This window comes from Ranitomeya imitator, chromosome 2, assembly GCF_032444005.1.
Source record: "Ranitomeya imitator isolate aRanImi1 chromosome 2, aRanImi1.pri, whole genome shotgun sequence".
Classification (NCBI taxonomy): Eukaryota; Metazoa; Chordata; class Amphibia; order Anura; family Dendrobatidae; genus Ranitomeya; species Ranitomeya imitator.
In genome coordinates, this window is record NC_091283.1 from 393,389,738 (window position 1) to 393,405,856 (window position 16,119).

At 48.2% G+C, this 16,119-nt stretch overlaps 1 protein-coding gene across 1 annotated transcript in view; it reads left to right on the forward strand.

Moving 5' to 3' along the window:
- The window catches only part of LOC138666656 (zinc finger protein 850-like), a 150,997-nt gene that overhangs the window by 24,338 nt on the left and 110,540 nt on the right, over positions 1–16,119 (forward strand). Inside the window, exon 7 of the mRNA XM_069754846.1 lies at positions 2,521–3,567. Within this exon, the coding sequence (XP_069610947.1) occupies positions 2,521–3,567 (1,047 nt within the window). The remainder of the gene's footprint in view (positions 1–2,520; positions 3,568–16,119) is intronic.

Consider the following 16,119-nt stretch of genomic DNA (forward strand, 5'->3'; position numbering starts at 1 on the left):
GTGCTGCAAGGGTGCCCCCAAGGTAGATAAACCCCTTTTCCAAGCGTATACAAGCCGTTGCTAGGATAAAGTGGTCATGTAAAATCCCATAGCAACCACCTAAGGGGTTAACCACCTATCCTTAAGTGCTGCGAGAGTGCCCCCAAGGTAGATAAACCCCTTTTTCAAGCGTATTCAAGGCGTTGCTAGGATAGAGTGATCATGTAAAATCCCATAGCAACCAGTAAAAGGTTTCCCCACCCACCCGCAGTGCTGCAAGGGTGCCCCCAAGGTAGATAAACCCCTTTTCCAAGCGTATACAAGCCGTTGCTAGGATAAAGTGGTCATGTAAAATCCCATAGCAACCACCTAAGGGGTTAACCACCTATCCTTAAGTGCTGCGAGAGTGCCCCCAAGGTAGATTAACCCCTTTTTCAAGCGTATTCAAGGCGTTGCTAGGATAGAGTGATCATGTAAAATCCCATAGCAACCAGTAAAAGGTTTCCCCACCCACCCGCAGTGCTGCAAGGGTGCCCCCAAGGTAGATAAACCCCTTTTCCAAGCGTATACAAGCCGTTGCTAGGATAAAGTGGTCATGTAAAATCCCATAGCAACCACCTAAGGGGTTAACCACCTATCCTTAAGTGCTGCGAGAGTGCCCCCAAGGTAGATTAACCCCTTTTCCAAGCGTATACAAGGCGTTGCTAGGATAAATTGGTCATGTAAAATCCCATAGCAACCAGTAAAAGGTTTCCCCACCCACCCGCAGTGCTGCAATGGTGCCCCCAAGATAGATAAACCCCTTTTCCAAGCGTATCCAAGGTGTTGCTAGGATAGAGTGATCATGCTATATCCCATAGCAACCAGTAAAGGGGTTCCCCACCCACCCCTCAGTGCTCGTCAGTGCCCCCTAGGTATACAAAGCCCTTTTCCAAGCATATCCAAGGCGCCAAGACAACGAGCTGGCCCGAGCAGGGCTGAAGATTTCATGTCACATGTGACTATAGGGAGGGGGTGGGGCTTAGAAAGGGAGATCCCTGGCGTCACCAGAGGTGGAGGAGCTTGAAAAGGAGCAGTGCCCGATGGGAGGGGGAGCTGTTACCTAGAATAATGAGCAGCTTTCCCTCAGCTTACCCTGGGGGGTATAATCTGGCCTGGAGGGGTATACTTTGGCCTAGGCTATTTTATACCCCGGGGTATAGTTTGGCCTAGGCCAAAGTATACCCGGGGTATAATCTAGCCTAGGCCACTTTAACCCCGGGTATAGTCTGGCCTGGGGGTATAATCTGGCCTGTTACACCGGCCTTTTACTGTTTGTATTGATGGCCTTCAGTTCTCTCAAATGCTCCAAATGTGCACAGTTGGAAAAATCCATTCTGATCAAATATTAAACACAAACTGCTTCCCAGATGCCTGACTACAAAGATTTCAATATATTCTGTCCCAGTGAAGTAATCATTAGTACTCCCAGCAGGACCTCAGGATCAGGTTTTGGAGAACATGTAGAAGCGATTTATATTTAGGACCTTGTGTTTAAATGGTCAGCATTGACAGAATCCATGATCTTTCCTGCTTTCCTTTGCTCCACAACTTTTCCAGTGAGCTAAATACTATAGAGAGAACATATTACTTTTCTGGAATCAAAGTTTTTTTTGAATCTCAAGTTCTAAATGATGATTAACAATAATTGGGGAAGTCTTAGCTGGATGTACAGAGAAGCGATAGAGTTTGAGCATTGAGTGGTTATTAAATAATTTTAAGGAGAGACCCATGGATCGCCTACTGCTGCTTTGATTTGTGTAATACCAGACTTATCAATTTTGCTGTACTTTACCAAATAGTATTCACACAATCATAGATCATTATCGGCAGCATCATGAATAGCAATTTCAAGAGGAGAGAGGTTCAGCTTTGATATCATCATAAATCAGCTTAGAAGATTGTTCAGGTGAAGACGCATAAGAGCTTTAGACCTGAGCCACCAGACATGATCACTTATTGAGTTGTGTGGTAGCTCATTCTGCAGTCTGATACACACTCCTTCCGATGTAACAAATTATGTAACTCCAATCTGCAATGGTTCATTAGCTCGTGGCACAGACTTTTTCCTCCATTCATAAGAAAAAGCCAGGACATTTTAAAGTGAAGTTTATAAAACATACAATTCAGTCTGGGAATAGCGTCATTGCAGTCTCCAGACAGTATTCAGTTGGATAACGCATCATCATATTCTTAATGGTGTGACAGCTCCTATTGCTGCTGTAACAGAGGGATTTAAATCCAGTCGGCATTTGTTCAGTTGCCCATTGTCCGTTTTCCCCCTCCAGAAGCCATTGTGGAGTAGATTTGTAAGCAGGAGATGAGCAAGCCTATGTCAATTTCTGTAATTATTTTTATGCCACTGTCCTAGTCAGTTGAAAATGAAATGTCACAAAAAATTGTATTGATATTTATACTGAAATGCTATGTATTATAAATTAAATAATATACTTTATAGAAATGTTATTAAAAAAAAAGTAAAATTGATTTCATTTTTGGCAGATGACTGTACCAGGAACTCAGAGAAAAATGGGATGTTTTCAGATTTTAAAGCAGATAATCATAATATTACACATGATGCTTATGAAGAGCATGCCACTGTCCCAGATATACCTCCGGACTTTCTGTCTACTGATTCATCGAAAACTGAAAATAACAGAATTTGTCATGAATTTGAAAGAACTCACACAAGAAAAAAGCTATTTTCATGTTTAGCATGTGGGAAAAAATTTAAAGTTAAATCAAGTCTTGCTAAACATGAGCGAGTTCACACAGGGGAGAAGCCATTTTCATGTTTAACATGTGGGAAAAATTTTAGAGTTAAACCAAGTCTTGCTAAACATGAGAGAATTCACACAGGGGAGAAGCCATTTTCATGTTCCCAATGTAGAAAATGTTTTTCAAACAAATCAAATCTTCAAACACATTTGAGAATTCATACAGGTGAGAAGCCATTTTCATGTTCCCAGTGTGGGAAATGTTTTAAAGAGAAATCATGTTTGCTTAGACATCAGAGAATTCACAAAGACGAAAGGCCATTTTCATGCTCAGAATGTGGAAAATGTTTTAAAGATAAATCAAATCTTGTTGGACATCAACGAATTCACACAGGGGAAAAGCCATTTTCATGTTTGGAATGTGGGAAATGTTTTAGTCATAAAACAAAGCTTGCTATACATTTGAGAATTCACACAGGGGAGAAACCATTTTCATGTTCAGAATGTGGGAAATCTTTTACAGATCGATCGACACTTATTGCACATCAGAGAATTCACACAGGGGAGAAGTTATTTACATGTTTGGAATGTGGAAAATGCTTTACTGATAACTCAACTCTTTTTGGACATCGGAAAATTCACACAGGAGAGAAGCCATTCTCATGTTCAGAATGTGGGAAACGTTTTGCTAAGAAATCTGCTGTTGTTAGACATCAGCAAATTCACACAGGGGAGAAGCCATTTTCATGTTCCCAGTGTGGGAAATGCTATTCTACGAAGTCATTTCTTGTTAAACATCAAACAATTCACAAAGGAGATAAACAATTGTCATGTGCATAATGTGGAAAATGTTAGTAATAAATTGTCACTGTCAGAAAAATTTTACTCGAGGTGCAGAATCACTGGATTAAAGTTGATTTGTTGCTTGGTGCAAGTAGATAAGACACTATAACTGTAAAGCATTGTCTTGTTATAATTGAGTAACCTAAAGGTTATATATAGCCATAAAAATAGAGTCACATGTTCTCTCCCCCATAGGCTCTCGCACCCTCCCTCAATATTCCAACAGTTTTACTTATCAATATTATTTACTCAAGGCCACCTTTTGTTACCTCAGTAATTTAAGCAAGTCAGCTCTTAACCCCTTTAGGGTGGTTTGCACGTTAATGACCGGGCAAATTTTTACAATTCTGACCACTGTCCTTTTATGAGGTTATAACTCTGGAACACTTCAATGGATCAAAGTGATTCTGACGTTGTTTTCTCCTGACATATTGTACTTCATGATGGTGATAAAATTTCTTTGATATTACTTGCGTTTATTTGAGAAAAAAAAATGGAAATTTGGCGAAAATTTCACAATTTTCCAACTTTGAATTTTTATGCCCTTAAATCACAGAGACATGTTACACAAAATACTTAATAAGTAACATTTCCCACATGTCTACTTTACATCAGCACAATTTTGTAACCAAATTTTTTTTGTTTGTTAGAGAGTTATAAGGGTTAAAAGTTAACCAGCGATTTCTCATTGTTACAACATCATTTTTTTAGGGACCACATCACATTTGAAGTCACTTTGAGGCATCTATATGATAGAAAATACCAAAAAGTGACACCATTCTAAAAACTGCACCCCTCAAGGTGCTCAAAACCACATTTAAGAAGTTTATTAACCCTTCTGGTGCTTCACAGGAATTTTTGGAATGTTTAAAAACTATTAACATTTAACTTTTTTTCAGAAAAAAATTACTTCAGATCCAATTTGTTTTATTTTACCAAGGGTAATAGGAGAAATTGGACCCCAAAAGTTGTTGTACAATTTTTCCTGAGTACGCCGATACCCCATATGTAGGGGTAAACCACTGTTTAGGCGCATGGCAGAGCTCGGCAGGAAAGGAGCACCGTTTGACTTTTTCAGTGCAGAATTGGCTGGAATTGAGATTAGACGCCATGTCTTGTTTGGAGAGCCTCTGATGTGCCTAAACAGTGGAAACCCCCCACAAGTGACCCTATTTTGGAAACTAGACCACCTAAGGAACTTATCTAGATGTGTGGTGAGCACTTTGAACCCCCAAGTGCTTCACAAACGTGTATAATGTAGAGCCGTAAAAATATAAAATCATATTACTCTGTCGCCTCTTTGGGGGACACAGGACCATGGGTGTTATGCTGCTGTCCACTAGGAAGCGACACTATGCATAATCTGAAAAAGATTAACCGTGGCTCCTCCTCTGCAGTATACACCCCTGGACGGCGTCAGCCTTCTCCAGTTTTTGCTTAGTGTCGCATAGGAGGCACACCTAAGATTTTTTACTCCGTTTTTTTCCGATGGATTAAAGATGAAAAAAAGTGGGTCTCCTGTGAGACTCCCGACATGGCTCCTTCTTCGGCCCCCTATTATGGGGAGCCCGGTTGAAGTCGAGATGGCTTTTTCCCTATGTCGCTCCTTCCCCAGTCCCTCGGGTGCTGGTTCGAAGTTGAGACCCCACTCCTTCCCCAATTCCTTTTGGTTTCTGGGTTGAGGTTGAGGCGAGGATAAAGCCCCCTGAAGGTCATAGCAGCACCCTCAGCTCCCAGCAATGGGCCTGTACAGGCAGCACTCTGCAGCTCCCAGCAGTGGGCCAGCACACTGCGCCTGCATCCAGGGACCCCAGACCAGCTGCAGGCTCCTGTCGGGGTCAGGGGGAGTGCAGGCAGGCATGGCACAATAGAGACACAGGGCTCCCTGCACCCATGTCTCTGCGGCAGCACCAGCTCTAAACTACCTCAGGGGGACCCCTCACAGGGCCCCCCTTCCGCTTATAGCCCCATCGCTATCCTGCCTTTAAATCCGGGGGGGTCCGGTTCAGATCCGACCCCCTCCCGGACCTCCGTGCCGGCCTGGAGCCTTTCTGGGCATCAGGCATCTAATTTAGGCCACAGCTTCGGCCTAGCTGAAGCTGCTGCCTCCTCTCCGGCAAATATGACACTCTACAGTGTCATAGAGAGGGCGGATCAAGACAGAAAGGGCGCATTTTTACACTGCTTTGCCGCCTTTTTCCTCAGCTCTCCGCCCCCTTCTCCCCCTGCCTCTTCTCCTCGGTGGCCATTTCTACTGCAGCAAGGATTAACCCTGCATCTCCCGGTCAGCAAGACCAGGACCAGGCCAGCCAGTCTCCGGGGGGCACAGGACTGTGGTTCTTCGGTGCTGGACCTAGGGGCAAACTGGTGGAGTAAGATCACAGCTGGGTTGTTTTACACGACTGTGAATCTATATTCCCTATAAGGTTCCCCTATAGGTTCCCCTGCATAGCTACCCCTGTAAGGTCCTCTGCATAGCCAGCTCTTCTGCACTCTGTGCACTATGCTGGGCTCAAGGTCCAAGAGATCCAGGCAGGACTGCTATTATGCATTCTGCACAGCCTGCGGGACCGCTCTCCCCAGTGGCAGCACGTACCGCACTGCCAGGACTGCCCTCAGACTACTGTGTCAGAGCCCCAAGAAGCCCCTGCCAATCCTTCGGTGTCTAATGCCACGTCGGAATGGGTCACTCAGATGTCGCAATCTATGACGCAGTCTAACCTCCACTTTGCTTCAGGCTCTGCAGTGTCATGCCTCAACTATGACCGTTACCCAGCAAAGGGAGAGCTTTACTCAGGGACAGGACGACCCTGGCACATCCACGTCTAGGTCAGGATGCAAGCGGACCCATAGGTCAAGTCCATCTGCGTCATCCCATAACACACGGTCATCCCCTTCTAGGGAGAGACACTGTAGTTCCAGGTCATCTAGACCGTCCCCTTCCAGGGGCAGACAATGCAGATCGCCGCAATCCCCGACCCGAGAAGGCCTCCGCCCCAGCTCACCAGCAGGGGACGCCTCAGTGATACACAGGATTCGGAAGGCATCTGTGACACCGACTCAGACAATGAAACGAAGGGGTCCCTGATCCCAATCCTCCCTAGCAATACAGCGCTAGTTGAGGACATCCATCGGGTGCTGGACATTTCTGATCCGCCACCAGAGGCCCCAGAACACAGGATTTCCTCTGAAGGACCTCTGAAGCCGCCTAAGGTTTCTATAACCACCCAGAGTTTAATGCGATCCTTAAAAAGCAGCTCTCACAGCCTGAGAAAAAATTTGCTAATCGCAAATATCTGGAGGCGAGGTACCCCTTCCCGCAGAAGGATACCAAGGAATGGACATACCCACCCGAAGTGGATCTCCCAGTCTCTAGACTAGCAGCACAGACCCTCATTTCACTGCCAGATAGCTCAACCCTCAGGGATGCAGCAGACCGGCAGGTAGAATGCATGGCTCGTTCAATTTTTGAGGCCGCAGGGGCATCCCTGGCTCCCACTTTCGCTTCAGTTTGGGCTGCCAAGGCCATTCTGGCCTGGGCCAAAAATTTACAAGCTGGCCTCCAAGCATCCGCTCCTGAGCTGTCGGACCAAGAGGTTCAAATAGCAGTCGTAGCAGATTTCATGTTTCATGTAGCTCTGGATTCAGCAAGGGGCATAGCGGGGATAGCATCAAACGCCATCACAATTCGGCGTATCCTCTGGCTGCAGGAATGGAAGGCAGATGCAATCTCAAAAAAGTCCCTCATGTACCTCCCCTACCTCAGTGGGTGACTTTTCGGTGAACAGTTGGACACGATGATATCCAACGCCACCGGGGGTAAGAGTACCTCTCTTCCCCAACTGAAACCTAAACGCACTTACAGGAAGCGTAACCAAACTCAATTCCGATCCTTTCAGAATTCTTCGGGCTGGTCCGTCTCGCGTCCAGCACAAAATCGTAAGCGTTCCCCACGCAGGGACAACTCACGATCGATGCAAAGGTCGGACAAGACCTGGCAGTCAAAAGCAGGCCAGTGTAAGCCCAAAGGAGGAAAATCTCAGACTTTCTCCTCATCATGACTCTGGAAGACACCACACCCGTAGGCGGCCGACTTTTGCTCTTTCATCAAGTCTGGCTACCTATTACAGAAGACAGGTGGGTCAGGGAACTAGTGTCTTCCGGATACAAGATAGAGCTCGCCTCCAACCCACCAGACCGATTCTTCCTCTCTGTCCCCCCAAAACCAGCAGCCAAGGCTCGTGCCTTCCGACAAGTGGTCTCCTCGCTTTTTCAAGCAGGAGTCATAGTACCGGTCCCCACGGCCGAGCGCTTCCAAGGGTTCTACTCCAATCTATTCGTAGTCCCCAAGAAAGGAGGCAGTGTGCGGCCCATACTGGACCTAAAACAGCTCAACAAATATGTATGGGTCCGTCACTTCCGCATGGAGTCCCTTCGGTCCATCATTCCGTCCATGGAGAAGGAAGAATATCTCGCCTCCATAGACATACAAGATGCATACCAGCATATACCGATTGCACCTGCCCATCAGAGATTTCTCAGGTTCGCAATCGACCAGGACCACTACCAGTTTGTGGCTCTCCCGTTCGGACTCGCCACGGCTCCCAGAGTGTTTACCAAAGTCATGGCAGCCATCATGGACGTCCTGCACTCCAGAGGCATAGTAGACGTTCCATACTTGGACGATCTACTCATCAAGGCTCCCACCTTTAAGGACTGCGAGCTCAGCTTCTCAATCACAATCGACACTCTGAGTCGCATGGGCTGGTAAGTCAACCTACAAAAGTCATCACCAACCCCGAGTCAGTCTCTGACCTTCCTGGGAATGCTATTCAACACCTCCAGGGGTCTAGTGCCCTTTTCCCAAGGACAAGGCACTGGCTCTCCACCTAGGAGTTCGCACCCTCCTCCGCAAACCCCCTCGATCTCTCCGGTTTACCATCAGAGTCCTCGGCAGGATGGGGGCAGTGATAGAAGCCGTTCCATTTGGCCAGTTTCGCCTCGGGCCTCTCCAAATAGCCATCCTCAAGTCCTGGGACAAGAACCCTTTCTCTCACGACAGGGAGTTCCGGCTAATGTCAACCAAGAGTTCCCTGCACTGGTGGCTCAAGCCAACCTCGCTAGCAAAGGGAAAATCCTTTCTCACAGGTCAATGGAAGGTTCTCACCACGATGCGCGCCTGACGGATTGGGGTACAGTGCACATACACCACAGGGCAAGTGGTCCCCAGTGAAAGCGACCATGCCCATCAACATCCTGGAAATTCGTGCCATCCTCCTGGCATTGAGGGCCTTCCATCACTTACTGGCAGCCTCTCACATCAGAATACAGTCGGACAATGCCACAGCTGTGGCATATGTGAATCACCAAGGAGGGACCCGCAGTACCCAGGTGATGCGAGAAGTGTCACATATCCTCCACTGTGGGGAGGGCACATGGTCGGTTCTCTCGGCGGTCCACATTCCAGGTGTGGACAACTGGGAAGCAGACTTCCTCAGCCGACAAGGAATAGACTCGGGAGAGTGGTCTCTCCATCCTGAAATTTTTCGCCAGATCTGCCATCGCTGGAGGACCCCGGATGTGGACCTAATGGCATCCCACTTCAATGCCAAGTTCTCCAACTGTGGCCTACCTTCTAACACTCTTGCACCCCTTCAGTCCATCCTTAACTCTGCTGCCCGACTAATTCATCTATCTCCTCGCTACACTCCTGCTTCACCTCTTTGCAAATCCCTTCACTGGCTCCCAATTTCCCAGCGTATCCAGTTCAAATTACTAACACTGACCTACAAAGCCATCCATAACCTTTCATCCTCCATACATTTCCACACTAATCTCTCAATATCTTCCCTCACGTAATCTCTGGTCCTCCCAAGACCACCTCCTTTCCTCCACACTTATTCACTCCTCACTCAATCGCCTCCAAGACTTCTCCCGAATATCGCCCATCCTCTGGAATTCGGTGCCCCAACACATCCGGTTACCCACTACTTTTGGGTCCTTCAAAAGAAACCTGAAAACCCACCTCTTCAAGGAAGCTTACAGCCTGTAAAGACCACACGGCCACCTCAATACCATTGGAGCTACTGCAACCCTCGACCTACTGTTTCCTTCCCCATAATCCTGTAGAATTAAAGCCCGCAAGGACAGGGTCCTCGCCCCTCTGTGTCAGTCTGTCATTGTTAGTTTTGTTTACTGTAAGTGATATTTGTATTTTGATGTAACCCCTTCTCATGTACAGCACCATGGAATTAATGGTGCTATATAAATAATAATAATAATAATTCCAGTGATCCCGCTTCCTGTGCCTGCCTCAACTGCAGCTGCATACAGATCCCTACAGATGGTACATCTTTCTGGGTCTACGTACATAATTTGTGCTTGCATGGTAATCTGTAAATAAGTGTTACCTCGTACATAAAACAGCACAAAACCAGAATAATCCTACTGGGAGTAAATCGGACCGCAGGAACAATATAAAACATACAGGTAAGGCTGCAGTCACACTAGCAGTATTTGGTCAGTATTTTACATCAGTATTTGGAAGCCAAAAGCAGGTGAGGAACAATCAGAGCAAAAGTATAATAGAAACATATGCACCACTCAGTGGCGTAACTACAAAGTTATGGGCCCCGATGTGAACTTTCAAATGGGGCCCCCCCACCATGCCAAAATATTTTCCACCCAAATTCACATTTTCCCTATTCATTTCACACACTATAGCTTTATTGCAATGTTGTATAGTCTGACCTCAGTGGCATAACTATCCGGTGCGCCATCCTGGTATATATTTGTCCCTCGTACTGCCAATTGTTATGTAATGTATACAAGAAAATAAATCATACTCATCAGGGGCTTACATAGAAGTCATGGGGATCCATATGAGAAGTATAATGCACCCCCATAGTCCTCTATATAATATACTGCACAGTTCATAGTCATCCATATAGTATAATACACTGCCAATAGTTCTCCATATAGTATAATACACTCCCCATAGTCCTTCATATAGTATTATACACTCCCCATAGTCCTCCATATACAGTAGTATTATACACTCCCCATAGCCCTTCATATAGTATTATACACTCCTCAGTCCTCCATCTAATATAATACACTCCTCATAGTCCTCCATATATTAAAATACACTCCTCATAGTGCTCCATATAGCATAATACGCTCCTCGTAGTGCTCCATCTAGTATAATACACTGCTCAGTCCTCCATATAGTATAATACACTGCTCAGTCCTCAATATAGTATAATACACTCCTCATAGTGCTCCATGTAGTATAATGCACAGCCACTGTCATCCATGTCGTACAATTCACTTCCCATATTATAATGCACCCCATAGTCCTTCAATATAGTATAATGTATTCCCTATAGTCCTCGGTACAGTATAATGCAGCCTACATATAGTATAATGCAGCCACTCCAGAAAAGTATAATGCAGCCCTGCCATACAATATAATGCAGCCCCTCTATACAGGGGCAGTGAGAAAGACATGGGTAAACGATGACTAGGGGACTGGAGAAGGACACAAGGGGGCTAGGGGAGACAGGCATAAGAGTGACACAGGGGGGCTAGGAAGCAAGGAAGACAGGCACAAGGGGACACACGGGGGTTAGGCAGGGGAAAGGGGCACAAGGGGACTAGTGGGCAAGGGGGACTGGCACAAGGGGATAATGGAAACTGACACAAGGGGACACACAGGGACTAGTGGGCCAGGGAGACTGACAAGGGAACACACAGGACTAGTGGGCAAAGGAGACTGACACAAGGGGACTAGTGGGCAAGGGAGACTGACATAAGGGGAGACACGGGGACAAGAGACACAAGCACAAGGGGACAAGGACAACAGGCACAAGGGGGCTCCTGGGGACTAGGGGGAAGGGGAGAAGGGCACAAGTGGACAAGGGAGACAGGCACAAGAGGACACAAGGAGACTCCGAGGGCAGAGTAGATATTGACGCATTTGGAGATGGGGCTGCAAGGGGACAGGGGAAGATGGGGGGTGGGCTGAGACTTGGGAGCAAAGAAGAAGGGGGCACAGGGATTACGAGGACAGGGTAGATGGAGAACACACGGTGAGAAAGGGGACAGGGGAGACTTGAGAGCAGGGCAGACGGGTCATACGTGGACATGGGGCAAGGGGGTGCAGGAGGACTCAGGGCATGGGAAATGGGGAGCATTGGGGGACCAGGTGAGGAGGGACAAGGTACGTACGGGGACCTGGAGGAGCACAATGACCTGAACCTGGGGACCTATGAGGACATGGGGCACGGGAGAGCAGGGAGGAAACAGAGCTGGTGTCACAGGGGGCTGCAGACGGTAACACATGGGCAGCAGACCCCACCAAGGACAACATCTGCAAAGAGTTTGTATGTTTGCGTGGGTTTCCTCCGGGTACTCCAGTTTCCTCCCGCATTCAAAAAGACATACTGATAGGGAATTTAGATTGTGAGCCCCATCGGGGACAGTGATGATAATGTGTGCAAACTGTAAAGCACTGCGGAATATGTTAGTGCTATATAAAAATAAAGATTATTATTTATTTATTAGCAGACACACCTCACTGCTACTGGTCCCGTACACCTCCACATTCCGATCCTCCACATGACTGAGCTGCTGCGGCATCCCCCTCCTGGGCAGCTCGATACACGCTCCCCCGCCAGCTCTGGAGCCGCCTGCTCCAGGTCACAGCAGCTGCCACAGGCTCCGCCAATATGGTGGCCGCCATCACCTGTGCAGAAGCTGCACTGCCTGGGCCCCGCACACAGCGGATGCGCAATTAAGTGACATCATCATGTACCCACAGTGTCAGGGGCAGAGGGCAATGATGGGAGAGGGAGCGTGAGCTGACGCTCTCTCCTCCATCATTGCTTTGAACTGGTATAGTTCGATGCAGCGGCGAGGAAGGAGTCGGGTGCCTCTGACCTGCCAGGCTCCTGACCTGTCAGGCCTGTGGTAATTACGCGGCTACGCCCGTGTATAGTATAGGGTAGGTATGGTATATATTGGCCATGTATAGGGTAGTTACAGGGTGGGTACACGGTAGTTACATGTCCCCTTATGCATCATGCACAGAAAATATCTTCCCCGCACAGCAGCACCGGACAAGGCTGCACTGGCAGAATCCCCCCTGGGAGGAGAGGATGCCACCGGGAGCACACACACCTGAATGTCCAGCATGGAAGGTCTGAGAGGCGCTGGCCCGCCTCCTCCCTGTGACTTTCATCTTCCCCGCAGCCTCCTCCTCTCTCCATCCTGACCCTCGGCCTCGTCTTGTCCGGTTTCCTCTGCTCGGGTTTCCTCCATATTCAGTGAGCTGCAGGTGACCGCATCCCCGCCGCCTACGGCCCTGTGCTCCCTGACATGCCTGTCACCAGTTGGCGCTGCGCTCGTCACTATGGTAACCTGTCGGCACAGGCTCCGTTCTGTGTGGGGTTAGACCAGTGAAGGCTGCTGTGACGGCGGCGGTAAGGGCTATGGGGTGCATGGAGAGCATATAGGACCGCTGCCGCCTGTAATGCGGCCACATTGACAGTGAGGAAGGTTAACTCTTTCAGGAGCAGTGCCTTACAGCAGTCACAGGACCCTGACAGGAGGATGGTTCCTCCTAAGCCTATATATGGCATGTAGGTCATAGACGCCGATATAGTTTAATAAGGAAGCGGCGGCGGGAGTCAGGTGCCTCTGACCTGCCGGGCCCGGTCGCAGCGGCGACCGCTGCGACCATGGTAGTTACGCCCTTGGCACCACTTCTGTATTTATCACCCACTCCTGGTTTTGGCTTACAAATACTGATGTAAAATACTGACCAAATACTGATAGTGTGACGGCAGCCTAAGGCTGATTTCACAATAGCTCTTTTTTACATCTGTACGAGGATGTAAAAAAAGATTGAAATATAATTCTTGTCACCATTGAGTGTCCTAGCCTGACATGGATGAGTATCCTAGTCTGACTGCGGGTTTACTGACCTAACGTCAAAGCATAAGGCTCCTTTCACACATCAGTTTTTTGCCATCAGTCAGAATCAGTTGAATTTTGAAAAAAAAAACGGATTCGGCGTCTTATGCCGCCGGATTCGTTTTTTTCTCATAGACTTGTATTAGCGACAGATGGCCTCACGTTTCAACCGTCGTTCGTCGGATCCATCGAAAATTATCTGTCCAGCGGCCAGAGACAACGGACAAAGTAACGTTTTTTGTCTCCGTTGAAAAAATGGACGGATCCATCGTTTGTTAGAATGGAAGCCTATGGGCGCCGGATCCGTCAAATTATGGAATCCGGCGACGGATTCTGTTTTTTTTCAACCGAGCATGCTCTGATTTTTTTAGGATCCTTTGGCCAGCCCCCCCAGTCATATCCGTCGAAAAAATGGATCTGTCACATCAGTTTTTCCCAATCTGCAACGGATCCGTTTTTTCCAAAATACGATGGATTGCGACTGATGGCAAAAAACTGATGTGTGAAAGCAGCCTAAGTGAGATGCAACAGTTCAGTTAGTAATGTTTCAGGCGTGGGACCTGCACCTGACTTACCCAGCAATATACTATCAGTATCCTAGACGGGAATATCCCTTTAATATTAGGGTTTAGTTTTTAGGACAGTGCACTATTGTTTGCTGTTCTCAGGGGCTGGCTGGGCCAGGTGGCAGGGAGGCAAATGCGCCCCGGGCCACTACCCCAGAAGCTGTGCAGGCCTGGCAGCAGACACGCAGTGGCATAGGAAGGGAGTGCGGGGGGGTGGGCTGCCCCGGGTGGCACAATGCGGGGGGTGGGACACCGGGCCGCGGCCGGCGCTGCAGCTGTTTAAAGATTTAAAGATGTTTTGGGCTGTCACTCACGCTGGTCTGGTCATCTGGGCGTGGTGACATCGCTATTTCTCCCCCAGATCTTGCTCATCTTTCCGTTGGTGGTGTAGTGGTTTGCGCATGCCCAACAGCCGAATCCACTGCGCAGCTGAAGAAAAAGAGCGCGATCTGCGCTATACAATGGATTATCGCTGGCGGCGGCCATCTTCCGGAGGCCGCGCGTGCGCAGATGGTAGTGCTCGGCTTCCCGTGGCTTCAGGAAAATGGCCGCGGGATGCCGCGCGTGTGCAGATGGAGATCGCGGCGGCAATTTTCCTGAAGCCGAGTTCGCATCTCCATCTGCGCACGCGCGGCATCCCGCGGCCATTTTCCTGAAGCCACGGGAAGCCGAGCACTACCATCTGCGCACACGCGGCCTCCGGAATATGGCCGCCGCCAGCGATAATCCGTTGTATAGTGCAGATCGCGCTCTTTTTCTTCCGCTGTGCAGTGGATTTGAGTGTTGGACATGCGCAAACCACTATGCCACCAACGGAAAGATGAGCAAGATCTGGGGGAGAAACAGCGATGTCACCACGCCGATATGACCAGTCCAGCGTGAGTGACAACCCAAAATGGCGACTTTACAAAGGTATTTCGGCAGCATAGGTGGGGAATAAAGGCACAAAAAATACACTAATGTAAAGCACAGCTCTGCCACTATTTAACGCTATTTTTATCTCATCTGGAAAAAATGGGGTGACAGGTTCCCTTTAACGCTATTGACGTGCGGGCCCGCACCCGCACGTCAATAGTTAACAGCCGCCAGCCAATCTGAGGCTGGCAGCTGACGTCAGTCCCAGCGTGCATGTCGCCGGTGTCTGACATTATTGTCAGTCGCCGGCGAGTGCACACTTCAGCTGCGTGGAGAGAGCAGGAGCGCGGTCAGGAAAGCACTGAGTGAAAATTTGCATTACAATTGGCGCCAAACTCGGGAACAGCCCTGAGCGGCAAAAGCTCTAGCTACGCCTCTGCAGACACGGCCACATGCATCAGTCTGTCTCATAAGCTGCAGACCGCGGCTTGTGAGACCTCAGCGTTTTCATGCAGGGGGTGCGATGACGTCATTGTCTTGCGCCGCTCTACAGGCCAGTAGAGAAGACGGAGGCTGCAGTGCCAGGAATCAGATGAGGGTAGCATAAACCTTATTATTTGTTATATGAATGGGCTGTGGGCCATCCTACCACATATATGGTGGCTGGGGCCATCATTCTTTATGTATGGGGGGAACTAGGGCCACCATACTTTATATATGGAGGAACTGGGGCCATCATACTGTATATGGGGGCTGGGGCAATCATACTTTATGTATGGGGGGAACTGGGGCCATCATACTGTGATACTGTATATATGGGGGGAACTGGGGCCATCATACTATATATATGGAGAAACTGGGGCCATCAGACTATATACATGGGGAAACTGGGGCTATCATACTAAACATGGGAGAACTGGAGCCATCATATTATATATATGGGAGCTGGGCCATCATATTGTATATATGGGGGCTGAGGCCATCATACTGTATATATGGGGGCTGGGGCCATCATACTTTATATATGAAGGAACTGGGGCAATCATGCTATATATATGAAGGCTAGGGCCATCATACTTTACATGGGGGAGCTAGAGCCATCATAATATATAAATGGGGGAACTGGGGCCATCATACTATATATA